Source organism: Sinocyclocheilus grahami, unplaced genomic scaffold (genome assembly GCF_001515645.1).
Source record: "Sinocyclocheilus grahami isolate Dianchi unplaced genomic scaffold, SAMN03320097.WGS_v1.1 scaffold226.1, whole genome shotgun sequence".
In the NCBI taxonomy this organism is placed as follows: Eukaryota; Metazoa; Chordata; class Actinopteri; order Cypriniformes; family Cyprinidae; genus Sinocyclocheilus; species Sinocyclocheilus grahami.
The window spans coordinates 228,061-242,665 of NW_015505405.1; the positions used below are offsets into that span (position 1 = coordinate 228,061).

General features: G+C 38.5%; 1 protein-coding gene across 3 annotated transcripts in view; it reads right to left on the reverse strand.

The window, feature by feature from the left end:
• iqsec3a (IQ motif and Sec7 domain ArfGEF 3a) overlaps positions 1-14,605 on the reverse strand; it is a 146,983-nt gene that overhangs the window by 69,254 nt on the left and 63,124 nt on the right. For all 3 annotated transcript variants that reach the window (XM_016287898.1, XM_016287900.1, XM_016287899.1), the window contains one exon: positions 4,533-4,989. In XM_016287898.1, the coding sequence (XP_016143384.1) occupies positions 4,533-4,989 (457 nt within the window). The remainder of the gene's footprint in view (positions 1-4,532; positions 4,990-14,605) is intronic.

Here is a 14,605-nt window from a genome sequence, read left to right on the forward strand (position 1 = left end):
ATATATATATATATATATATATATATATATATATATATATATATATATATATATATATATATATATATTGTTTATTCATTCATTCATTCGTTTTCAAATTTAGCAAAATTTGCCCCTATAGATTCCTCAACACTAGTTTGAAACCCCCTGAATAAAGAACTCTACTAAAAAGTTTCAGTATATGGATTTAGGGCATACATTTGCTTGTGCGTGTGTGTTTGTGTGTCTCCGAGAGAGAGATACTAGCATTCTCTAGTACTAATCCGCAGTGTCAGACTCTGCACCCTTATCTGCCTTCAGGAGAGATTTCACATCTCTACAGACAGAAGATCAATGGCATAATGCAGACACAGAGAATCGTACAAGTGAATGCATATACTCATCTTCTCAAGCATAAATGCTGACACACACACACACATACTTGCATTTGTGGTTTATGGGGACTCTCCATAGGCGTAATGGTTTTTATACTGTACAAACTGTATTTTCTATCGCCCTACACCAACCATACACCTTAACCTACCCCTTACAGAAAACTATTGGCAATTTTTGAATTTCATAAAACACTGTTTTGTATGTTTTTTAAGCCTTTTGTTTTACAGGGACACATGAAGTGTCCTCATAAACCATGTTTACGTTGTAGTACCCATGTCATTATACACATTTGTGTCCTCATAAACCATATATACCAGTACACACACACACGTCTGTACATAGCACAGTGTCTCACACTGCAACCACATTCGTATCAACATATTGATTTCAGTACATCACCTTGCAAACCAGCTTACAAAAAGTTATCTAAATAAACATTAAAAAGTCAACAGAATTAGGAAGTGTTCATCCATCATACTTAGTTAATTCAACAAATTTGTTCAATAAAGGTTAAAACCGTGGAATGTTTTGCTCGTTTCTCCTGTCTGTGCAGGAGATTAATGTACTCATTAATAATGAGTATTAACTGGAATTCATTATATTTCTTGACTAAATGGCCAATACTGCATTGGCCATCCAGGCTGTCTTGTCTTCATTTTTAAACTAAATGATGTCCACACATATTTAAAGTTTTGAGGGAAGTACATCCAAAATATATTAAAGAAGTCGTTTGCTCATGCCTTGACAAAACGACCGATAAACTCTATTTTACTGTAATGTTTTATCTAACCATCCTGAGGGCCAGATAGATGATTTTCTTGAGGAGGTGGACTTGTAATGGTTGATTAAATAAAAAAAGGAATAAATTCAACATTCATCCAATAGACGGTACAAGAAACCTTTTCTCTTCATGCAGATTAAACCACTAGATTTAGTAGTCATACTTTATAATAGCACATTGCGGACCTCCCGGGGAAGTGCAATAAGTCCGCTAAAAAATACACAACATCTCTTATGAAACTCTAAGGAAAAAGAAGTGATGCATTTGATCAGGAAATTAAGACAAGCTGGATGAGCAGGTACTCTCAAGATGATTTAATAGATTCAAAATACTGTAGTATTGACAGCTTCCTAAACAGGCCATTTATTTAAGCTTGCATTTCTTTTGCATATGCATTTGAACTTGTTACTTTTAGTAATAATTATGTAAAATTATCTATATATTTTGAATTTCTTGTCTACTTTAATGTCATTGTGTTACAAGAACACTTCAAGGAGACCTATTACTAAAAGAAATCCATATGGCTTTGTAACAACATAAGAGGGAGTAAAAGATTTTGGGTGAACTGTCCCAGCCGACATCCCTGTGTGTAATTTTTTTTTTATGTACCCTTTTTAAAATACCCTTTTTTATGTGTATATAAACTACATGTATTCAGTTAATTTACACAATAATACTATTAACAATTATTGAACAGTGATCAATTTCACCATAATCCTGGAATAGTCCATTGTTCTTTGATATTATAGAACTGCCAGCAGAATTTGCTTACTTGTTTGGTCTCATGTATGCACCCACTTCCTGATCCTGAACCTATTACTCCAATTTGAACCTATGTCTTTCCAAATCTGAATATGACATGATGTATAACTTAAGGACTAACTTAAGGATTCTATAATACATGGTTGATATATATTAAACAATGTATCCTGTAAAATATATCATAATAATCAAGTTATAAAGAAATCAAAATACTTAACACATAGTGAAGGTGGTATATGTGCTACATCTATCAGTCCAATTTGCAAACTATTTGTTTTATTTGGATGAGGGGTCAGAAGGTAATGGCTGTAGTGTGGATGGTGCTAACCAATTTTATATTGGATACTGATATGTTTCAACACCGTGTCTGAGCACTTTATCAACCTAAAATGGCAAATGCGAATAAGAGCAAGTCCGCAGGGGTTAAAAAACGGCCAAATTGCAAAAAAGTTCTTACATTCATTAGCTGGGTATTTTGTCACACTACATGTGACTACTAACTTGTCACAGTGTGAACCTGCCAATACAAACCTTTTAGCAATGTTTAATTAAACAGTAATAAAATGTAAAACGTTGCATAGAATGTATAGTAGCGAATGTAATTAATAGTGACAACTTGCCACAATTAAAAAAAAATTAAAATAAAATGTCAACATGGAAGAAAATACATAAATGTAATTAATTAAGTAATTAGATAAAAAATATTAAATATAACTTTTTGATTAAAATGTACTTTGACTGAATGTATATGTGTGGTATTAGCATGTTTCCTAACAGCTATTATGTTTGTGATATTTTAATTATTGTGATACAGAATGATAGAACTACATCTAATTATTTTAATTTAAGATTATCTATATTAAATATATTAAATTAGGATTATTTTGAACTAGATTTTTCAACATGCAAAACCCCAGCTATATGTAATCCCTATTTGTTTTTCTCCCAAATTATATGTAACGCTACTTTTTCAGAATGTATTTTTATTGAAATATAATTTAATTTTGTATTTATATTAAAAGCAGAATAAATCACTGTCAGTCATTTTGCAAACATAATTCTATTAGATATTTCTGAGCAAAAACAGTGGGGGATGGGGAATGCAATTTGCAATATGAACACTCAGCAAGAAAATGACAAAAAATGAAGGATGGGGATTTTAAGAGGACCTCTGTGTTACCATGACAACACAACCTTTTCTCCTCCTCTCCTCCTCTCCTCCCATCCATCTCTCTGGCTGTCACTTTTGCTCTCTCTATCTCTGTCATCTCAATCTAATTCTCTCCAATGTACCCCTCTCAGAAACCTCTGATAGCCCCTAAATGAAGCTGCCTTGGTGTTTTCTGTTCAGCCATAATATACTGTAAAGAATCATGTCTGCGCTCTAATTGAGCCCCAGTATAGATATAGCTCTCTTCCAGAATATAGTGAGCTGCCGTGTAGTCTACTGCCTACATAGGCTGTATCCTGGAACTGAACAGGTGTCAAATTTGGAACATTCTACATAGGCAGCAATTCTGAACAATACACAAAAAGGAGACTCAACTCACAACTGATTCCAATAATGCTTGAGGTAACACTTTAGTATAGGGACCAATTTTCACTATTAACTAGATGCTTTTTAGCATGTCCATTATTAACATATTGGCTGTTTATTAGCCCTTATAAAGCACATATTCTGCATCAGCATATTCTACATCCCTAATCTAACTATTAGCATTTATTATCAAATTAGGAGTTTGTTGACCCAAAAGTCGTAGTTAATGGTTTGTTAATAGCAAGAATTGGATCTTAAAATAAAGTGTGAACAAGTTTGACATTAGCATGTTGCTAAGCTAACAAATGTGTAAAATGCTGTTTGGGTAGGCAGTTAACTGGGTTTTGATACAGAGTTAGAGAGTTGCAAATCACTAATCGGTTGATAATCAGTCCCCAAACAATGCAATAGGAATGACAGGCAGGCCTGCACAGAATCTGTGAGTTTCACAGAAAGCTCCAGATTTCTCCTGTCCCTTACATTTATTGTGGCTAATTTGAAGTGTATGTGGCAATTTACCAAGAATGTGCTCTTGCATCTGTTTTTTTTTTTTTCATTGCAGATTTGTGTAAACATCCACTGGACATATATGTTTGATCCTAAATGCATTATCGCTAAAATGCTGTGCCAAGTTAAAAATAGTTTAAATGCTTAAAAATTATCTTTTTAATGGTATATGGTAGCTGATATGGCTATACATACACCTTCTGTTCAATTTCATTTAGGTGTTATTTAATGCAAGAACACACCTTGAGTGAATGGCCTCCAATACTCTTCAACTCCATTTCACACATTTTACCATAATTCCAAAGAATTCAGTGCAGTTTCCATGTAGGCCTTGTGATAGGTTAGAAAGCTGATGGAGATAGTAATGGATGTGTATGAGATGAGGATGGATGATCAACCTGTAAACATCCAATTCCAAAAAAGGTCCAGCGGCCTTTACCAACTTCAACACATTCCAACACACTCAGCCACTAAAAGCAACCATCGGAAGCACAACAGCCAATCCTCAAGAGCCTGAAGCATACATTCACACGTCCTCAAGACTGAATCCCACAGTGCCTTGCTCCCTACCTGCTTGTTTTTGAGGTCGAGCGAGAGTTCATAGTCGGAGGTGGTGGAGTGGCTGCATGATCCATTCCTCTGTACTCTGATTGGCGAAGCAGTGTGATGCAAGCTTGGCCTCCTTCCTGTGCCTCCTGTACTTGCTGTTTCCTTTTCCTGCTCCCCTGTCTCCTTCTTCACCTCTTCCTGCACTGGTTGAGGCGGTTGAGCCTGAGGTTTTTCTTCCTCCTGTTCAATCTCTTGTACCCTCACCTCTTCCTTCTCCACTTCTGCACTCTCTCTCTCTTGCGTGTCACCTCCATCTCGATCCCCATTTCCCCCTCCTGAATCGACAGATGTCACGGTGCTCCCTGCAACCTGCGGTGCCACCTGAACCTCGGGCTGGGTGGCACTGCTGGAAGTCACCCCAGGTGATGGAGATGCAGCAGGTGATGGTGTTGTAATGGAAGGAGGAGGTGGCTCTTCACTGCAGAAAGGAGGAGAAAACGAAGAGTCAGCCTGCAGCCCAGGCACCATTTGACCTTGTCCTCCAGCTCAGGGGGGCGTGGCCTAGGGGTGGGTCAATGTCAATCTCTCCCTCCCTTTTCTCTCATCAACTGTGCCCCTCAGGGCAAAGAGAAAGAGATGAAGCGATTGTCTTGGGGCCAAAGCCCCTAGTGCCCATTCCAGGATGGACTTGAGAGTTACCAGACAACCAGAGGGGGAGGGTGGGACACACAGTGATTTGCGACACCCAACATGTGACACACACAGACATGACAGACACAGTCATGCAGCTATCAGTGTGGTACATTAACTGCTCATTATTGCGGTGTTAATCTGTGACCTGATGTAGCGATGGAATTGTTCAGGCTAACTCTTGCAAATCTGTTGGACCCCCTGCTAAACTTGAGGTGGAGCCCCATCCACAAACTAGTGTCAATTTAGTGTGAGTTTAGGCATAACAGTGAGAAGCTTATGAGCCCTCTGAATGGTTCTATCAGAGAAAGCAACAGTCAGCTGACTACAGATATTAGGAAACTCAGCATGACACACCATAATTGTCACAATTTCTAGTATACCTAAAAATATGCCAAGAAAGCTTTTAAATAATTAGGCTCCATGTAAATGTAGCTACTGTAAATACACCTTTGTGTGGCATGTCACGCTTCTGACAATGAACTTTCTTTGCCATGTGCAGAAGACAAATTGTACCAGCCTATATTGAGCTAATTTTCCCATGAAGGAAAGCGGGGTTGTCCCGTACACCAGCAGTCTACCTAAATCCCCAGATTTAAGACTCTTCAAGTCTTTGGGTTGAATCAATGGGGATGTACTGTAGATGACAATAGGGGATTTTGTTTTGCTTTTAAAGTGGTAGGCTGATATTAATTAAAGACCGTAGATCTCTCGCCTTTCATCACCCTCTCTGTTTTAACTTCTCTATTTCTCCGTGTCACATTAGATCACTCTCTTCATTGATACCCATCCCTGTTTTTCTTTCTGGGATCTACCTTTTCAGTCCATTGCGTCCCCTACCCACTCACATGGTTCTTTCTTTTAGCATGAGTGAGTGTGATTGTGTATGTGTGAGGCAGAGAGAGGCATTAGGAGCACTCAGGGCCTGTATGCATCTGTCTAAGCGCAGTCTAATATAACAGAGTGCTAGTGGACCAGGACAGGTCATAGTCAGAGTTCTGTACACAGACAGGCTTTTAAAAGGCTCTGTTGGTATCAATGTATGCATGAAGCAGCAAAACTCAATTATCTATCTTTCCATCCAGATTACACGGCAATGGGGGCGACAAAGCAAAAAAGCTGCTGATTGTAAATGGAGTCGGAGTTGATGTTTGATTGGCGATGTTTTCCCAAATAACAGCAAGTGAGGATGGCACAGATATTTGGAGGGAGAGGGAATATTTTAGGAATTTAGTATGAGTTAGTGGACAAAGGAAAAATGTCAACTCCAAAACGTAGTGAGATGCCTAGCTAGTAAACAATGTAAGGCATCATGAACAAAGTCCATTGGCTGTACATAAAGGTAAGATCTTCTAAGACACTTTTTGGCCATAAAAGGCAACACTGCATTGGGGAAAATAAATCCAAAATGGCAGACAAATTGAGAAGAAATTAAACATAAGATGCTAGCATGTCTCCCATGCTTTTACTGTAAATGAGGAGTGCCATTTGCTATGTCCAAAGTTGTTGCCAAGTAGAGTGTTTAAAAATCAGTTACTTATGAGGTTCCATTGTATTTAGGATAAGACTCAGAAGACTCTCATGTTGAACATGGTTTGTGGTATGAGCACTGCCTGTATCTTATTTCAACATGCGTTTGTGGCCTCGCTGGCGGGATTGAAAAGGGCGATAAAGATCAACTCCTTCCAGAAATGGCTAAGGCGATAAGACAGGAGTCAGTGAGCACGAAATCAGAACATTACAGGCAGCGTATGCAGCGTGGCACACACACAGGATATCCCCAAGGGGGGGAAGGATTGGAGGAATAAAAGTGAAAAGCGGAGAGCTTGTTCAGGGAGAAAATACTGCTAATCCATTCATCCTCTGAATACGAGAAAAAGAAAAAGCACTTGTTCAGGCTCAGCAATGTATAATAAGTTACATATCGGAAGATGAAGACTTGTGACAATAGATAGCGCCAATGTCTTCAACTATAAATATGATAGAAAACAACCAGGGCTGGTCATTGGTGCTCTGTTTGTTTGAGAATCCTAAACATTCCAACAAAGCAATATTAGCTCAATCAATGGCAGTTTGGGATAGAACCACCTATTTGGCCAACCAATGGCATAGGCCTGTTTGGTGATGCTATACGGTGCAGAAATTACAAACTTCACATTTAAAGAGAAACTGTACTCCATATTTTTTACGATTCCTAGGCACTTAAGAGTCAGTCCAGTGGACTGAAGAAGAACCGTGTAAGTTGAATCCATTCTATCTGAAAGTTCCAAAGAAGTGGAAGCTGTGAATAATGGATGTTGAAATAAAGCTTCCTCTCAGCAGGTGGCAAAGCTAGGGAGCAAAAATAGACAGTGCTAAAAACATGGAGTGCTCATTGTCTGATAAAATGTTTGGGTCTTGCCTTTTTCTTTTAGTTTTTCTTGTCGGTTTTATGTTTTCAACTGCTGAAACAACTGGTTAATAATGTTTATTTTCTTACTTTATTTGTTCTCTTTTTTTGTTGAATGCAGCCACATTGTTCTCTTGAGGTCAGACTGAGAGAAAACAAAGTGTGACATAAGGGGTGAGAGGATGTAAAAGCAGGTATGCAGGGTCGAGAAGTCATGGGGCTGCTGGGAAATACAAAGTGTGTAAACTAGACAACACACAAACACGCAATCCAAATGAGACTATAAAAAAGCTGGTGCCATGCCATGCTAAACATCCACAAGCACACACAATGTTATATACAGTGTGTGTGAATGTGTGTGTACAATGGCAATAAAAGCAAGTGAAGTGCTGTGTATATGGGTTGAAGCTTCAGTTAAACTTAAATGAACCCCTCTCTCTCTCTCTCTCTCTCTCTCTCTCTCTCTCTCTCTTTTTCTATTTTTATGTTTTTTTTCTGTCATCAACTTCATTGTAATTTGTTTGTCATTTTGACCTATTTTCAGTTCTCAGCTGGCTTAGCAAAGTATCAAAATGTTCTTCTCTTCTATTGCTTTCATCTCCTTTTATTCTGTCTTATTCATTTCCCCACTGTGCTCACCCTTCCTGTTCTTCCCAAATGTTATTTTTTGCTACAGCTCAAAATGTCATGTCCCCCTTGGGAAAATATAGTAATTAATGTTTTATATTTACAATGTAACATGGCTAACACAAAAGAGTTCTTCAATTGTAATGTGTGATTTATTAGCGGTCACAGAGAAATGTAGTCATCCTAGTCATATTTCAGTTCAAGTTGAATGACAAATTGTTCGCCAATATTCCCCAAACCTTTGATACTAAAAGCATGGTAAGTTAAAAAAAATTTTACCAATGAACTACACAGAGATTATATGGGTAGTAATATGAGGCTGGTATGGGATTATTGTAGTGTCATGAAATATCTATAAAGCATTTTTATCACATACTACAGATTTGTTTAGAAAGCTGTCACAGGTTGCTCAGTTGAAACAGAATATAATCAAAATTGCCCTAAACTAATGATAAGGGCTCTTTGTATGGCTATTATCGTTACACATTTTCCTCATTTAAAGTGACAGGTCCCGGTGTATTTTATTTTATTTTTTTTGCACTGGCAGCTGGTACTTTGATCCTGATTAAGGCAAATTTGATTTTGGTTATGTAGTGACCTTTTCCAAATTAATAATACATGATAAATGAAATAAATTAATTGCTTATATTATTATATTTAATATTATTATAATATTATTATTATTATTATTATTATTATTATTACACATATAAAAAATGTGAGAATAAAATAATAAACACATTTTTATTTACAGACCACAGATTCCTGGGAATCACAGCAGAGCAGATTAACTTTGAGAAGAGGCACAAACTGTGGAGAGGTTTAAAGGGGTCATATGATGCTGCTAAAAAGAACATTATTTTGTGTATCTGGTGTAATGAAATGTGTTTTTTTTTTACCTTAAACCGCATAAACACATTATTTTCCACATACTGACCACTATTGTTTCTCCTCTATGCCCCACCTTTCTGAAACGTGTCGATTTTTACAAAGCTCATCGGTCTGAAAAGCGAGGTGTGCTCTGCTTGGCCAGCTATCCAGTGCGTTGTGATTGGCCGAATACCTCGAGCGTGTGACGGAAATGTTACGCCAGCCCGGGGTCGTCATATGTGGTTGCCGCAATTACAAAGCTCATCGGTCTGAAAAGCGAGGTGTGCTCTGCTTGGCCAGCTATCCAGTGCGTTGTGATTGGCCGAATACCTCGAGCGTGTGACGGAAATGTTACGCCAGCCCGGGGTCGTCATATGTGGTTGCCGCAAGCCCACCGGATGCTCCTTTCTGGCGAGCCACAACACGAAGTTGATGCATTTCCTCAGCGACCAGCACGGATCAGCTCTAGGCATGACGAAGCGGATATTGTCCTCTTTTGGAAGGCCAAACAAAGTAGTTTCGCTTTCACAACGAAACACAGCTCCCTCACGACATGGTGGCTGCGGCAACAACAATACAGCGAGAATAAAAGTTACGCCTTCTTTCTTTGCGTGAACATTTGGGCAGCGTTATGCAAATCTTCCCACATCATGACGTAGACATGTGGGGGCGTGTTAGAACGAGCTGTTTTAGGTAGGCGTGGTTGACTCTTAACTTTTATAAAGAATATCTCTTTGGATTTGAGACTTTAGTCTTTGCAACTTTACAGATCGTCTTTATGCACCAAGAGCTTGTAACACTCCAAAGAGAAAGGAAAAACTGAAATGGCATCATATGACCCCTTTAAAACTGGCAAAGTACCAATCATTTTCTGTGTTTCCTCAGATCACAGCAGAGACTGTAGCTGCAGCTCATCACTCTGATAGATGGGAATTGTGCATATTGCACCAACTACTGCTGCCTTTACTACTGCGACACAGTGCAGGCATTAGTGAGCATGTGGGGGATGAATCCGTACTCCTGTAGTTCTGAGGTGTGTGTGTGTGTGTGTTTGTGTGTGTGTTTCTGCGTGCATGTGACTCCCTGCTGCTCCTGCCCCCGCACTGTCACAAAAGCAGCTCAAGTGCCTGCAGAGAGAGAGTTTTTTTTTTACACAATCCCCTATCCACCCACAATAAGTATGACTTCAACTACAGCTGCACTCTTGGCAGCCTGTAAAAATAATAATTATTACTATTATGAGACTGTGGCTGTTGGGAGGAAATTTTATCAGCCCTATACAAGCACCAGCTCACCTAGCATGTAATTCCTTACAAATCCATACAAAAGAGTTCAAGTGTAAAGACCATGTGTATCATGTAAATGACACATCATTTTTGAAGCTGTATCATGCAGTTTCAACAGTTGCAAACTTGTCCTAAATCTGCTCGGCACAGTTTTCCCCCCTATATGTTTCTGAAAATTTTGCAATTTGTGACACAGGCCCTAAGGCCATAAACTCCCTTCCCAGAGGTCCTAAGTACCAACCACACTCTTGGATGGGGCACCCGTTTATTTTATTAATCTGGAGCAGGATCTTTGTTAAAGAAGGAAAGATTTACCCAATGATTTCTGGGGGCCAGCCAGTTTAGAACAAAATGATGGTGAATACATAATAATGTTTTTTTTTAGGTGAACTATCCATTTAAGGTTTTTGAAAAGGTGTAATTTGTGGCATATGCCCTAGGGCCCCTCTAGGATGGGGCACCTGTTTAATTCATTCCAACTGGCAGCTGGTACTTTGAGAAATTATGATTATGCTTCAAATTTATTCCTAAAAAATGACCGGCTCCATATCGGACCCATATGTTTCTGACAATATTGCAATTTGTGGCACATGTCCTCTAATTTCAAGGGGCCCCAACTACCAACCACCCTCTATGATAGGGCACCTGTCTATTTCATTGATCTGGAGCAGGATGGTCATTAAGGGGGAAGGTGGGAATAATTTGAAGGGCCCAATCTCTGTGAATGACATGATATTGAGTAAGTGGCTGGCTTCGGCAGCCGTATCACCCTGTAGCCCAAGACTGGTTACCCACTGAAGCTAAGCAGGGCTGAGCCTGGTCAGTACCTGGATGGGAGACCTCCTTGGAAAACTAGGTTGCTGCTGGAAGAGGTGTTAGTGAGGCCAGCAGGGGGTGCTCACCCTGTGGTCTGTGTGGGTCCTAACGCCCCAGTATAGTGATGGGGACATTATACTGTCAACAAGCACCGTCCTTCGGATGAGACGTTAAACCGAGGTCCTGACTCTCTGTGGTCATTAAAAATCCCAGGATGTCTTTCGAAAAGAGTAGAGGTATGACCTCGGCATCCTGGCCAAATTTGCCCATTGGCCTCTGATCATCATGGCCTCCTAACAATCCCCATATCTGCTGATTGGCTTCATCACTCTGTCTCCTCTCCACCAATAAGCTAGTATGTGGTGGGCGTTCTGGCGCACTATGGCTGCCGTCACATCATCCAGGTGGATGCTGCACACTGGTGGTGGATGAGGAGATACCCCCTGACAATGTGAAGCGCTTTGAGTGCCTAGAAAAGCGCTATATAAATGTAATGAATTATTATTATTATTATTATTAAGTGATCATTTATTTTATTTGCCACTGGCAGCTGGTACTTTGATCTTGGGGAAGGGAAATGTGATTTTTTTTTTTTAAATGTTACAATTTGTGGCACATGCCCTCTATGCTACAGAGGGCCCCATACTCCAGGGGCCTATTAACAGAGGACTTTTATAATCCACTGTTCTTAACATCACCCTTTACAGAGATGTAAATCCTATGAAGGGCTAAATAATTGCACAAAGGGGTTCGGAGGGCCTTCTGAGGTTTATGCCCCAGGCTTCATGGTTCTATGATTCAGCCCTTAATTCGTAGTGATATGGCCTTGTGTGATTATTAAACTGCAAAAGAGACTCTTACGATACGGAAGAGTCTGTATAATCATCTAATTGTGGCTTTTCATAGTGTGTGGCTCTTACCACTTGTAGTTAAATTGAGTTAAAGGCAACCCGACACAATCAATAGCTATTTGGTTGGCAGGATACCGTAGTTTGCAGCAATTTGTTCTAATTTTCAAACTCTTCAAAATAGGCTTTTCACTTTTTTTTTTTCTTTGATATTCCAAAATCCAACATGTTTTCTCGTCTTCTATTATTTCCCCTAATTTCCTGTCATTACTATAACCTACTTTTTTCTCTCCAAATTTGACCTTGTGCAACTTTCTCAAAGCTAGTCATGCTCATTGATTAACAGCCAAAGGTCTGCAGCTTATTCTACCCAAGAACTGCCCGCCAATGACCGACCAACCACATAAATGATGCATCTTCTTTTATTATGTGAAATGTAGACAAACTTTCATGTCGTAGGATGCTGCAAAGAATGCACTTCCACAAGTTTGAGTTTTCTTCAAAAGGTGCTTGGTAATTTCTATAACCGAAAAACATAAAGAAACATTAGTTAAAAAGATGGCCAGAGGTCATGAGACTGCAGAAGGATTAACATATTGACATCCTACCTCAGATCCAGAGAGTGATTTCTCAGTGATGTTATTAGTAAAAAGTGCCGACGTCATCGGTAATTCATCTTTCTAGATAGATTACTTTTGAACATCATTCATTACATCTAGGGAATATATACATTTTTAAAGCCATGACCCAATAGGATGAATATTGACTAAACGATAAACATGGCTCAAAGTGAATTCATTCACTACCCAACCCTGCGGGAAGTCTGTTGAATGCAGAATGTGTTTTCATTAAGGTTTACTATTTATTATGCTGCACATGTGCTTTCAGATCCTGTCTAACCATCACCATATTTGTAATTATCTTATTTGTAATTCTTTGAACAACTATTTGAAATGACTGAAGATCTAAGATCTCCAGTTATAACACATCTGTAATAGCTTGTGTTTGATAATAAACCATGAACAAAGTGAATTATGAAAATATAAAATAAGCAGACTTTTGACTAGATGGCAAAGTCTGGTACATTTTGGAGCATATTCTATGGAAGCCCATTTCTGTTTCCAAAATTCCAACTTTTTATCTAACAATTCTAACTTTTATCTAACTTTTTATCTCAGAATTTTGAGATATAAACTCGCCATTCTTAGAAAAATGTCAGAATTATGAGTTTAAATCTCACAATTCTGACTTTATAACAAGTAACTGCGAGTTTATATCCTGAAATTCTGACTTTATAACTCATAATTGCAAGCAACAAGCAATGTTGTTCAGATGTTACTTTTAATAGTCAACGTATTTCATCAGTCATAAAAGCTCAGTAAACTGTGGGTGTTATGATGGTCATATGGATTTTAATGTGACAAAGTGGTGATATCTAAGTGGGTGTGTTGTTTACTTAGTCTTCCCTCAACACCATCATTTAGTAATTCACACCATAATGCGGACACAAAATGTGCACGGATTGGTGGGATTTATCAACCAATTAAAACCAATGAAAACTAATTTTATCATATCATAGTGCAATGGAGGTATTGCCTCCTCTCATGTGACTTTTCCCTATTCAATCTCATTTGCCGCCCACCAAACCCAACACATGCTTTAAGAGATTGCTAAAACTCAATAGGCTGAGTGGAGGCAAGAGAAACATGGCCTCCGGCTGTAACTTTAACTTAGAAAAACAAGTGATTTATAGAATTTTTATAATATAAAATATTTCATAATATTTGCATTGTTTATTTTTTACTGTGGATTACTGTATTTTCTCACCCAATTGTTTTGAGGAGCCACTGCCTCTCTTGCATCCTCAGACACCCCTGATTCTGATCCACATGTAAAGCAATCAGTCAAAGTTTGTTTGTTGTTCCTATGAACATAATCTAATAGAAAAACACATTTAAATAATGATGTGGAAGTCATAAACCAAACTCTGAAGGTTTAATATTGTTAACTTTGCAAACTTTGGCAAATCCAGTGATTATTTCATTCTCAAAACGCTTATTATATCAACCTAAACGTCCTAAATCAGAGTTTTTTCCAGACAGAATGGGGAAAAAGTGCTCTTACTCCCGAAAGTTGTGTAAAGTCAGTCAAATTAGAGTTTACTGCTTTCAAAGTCACTGAAATGTCCATAGTGAATATGCAACCCAGTCTCAAAAAAACATAACTATTTTAAGAGGTGGCAATTTTGTAAGATTTCGTATAATGTGATTTGCACACAAACATACGATTGTTTTATTTATATAAATCGAGCCATCAGAGCAGATCATATGAAAAGGTACAAATGAGATCCTACCTGTTTATAGAAATTAGCCACCGATTTGCCTAAATGTGAGATAGTTACGAATTGAGTGTAATGTGCGCACATCCAAAAACTCTGGGCAGGTGCTCGATCATATGAAACCCTTCACAGTGAATAAACAAAAATCAGCACACTGCCACTACTGCTCTCAAAAATTTATTAAATTCACGTTTCGACCCTAAGGTCTTCGTCAGGCAAAACACTGTTTT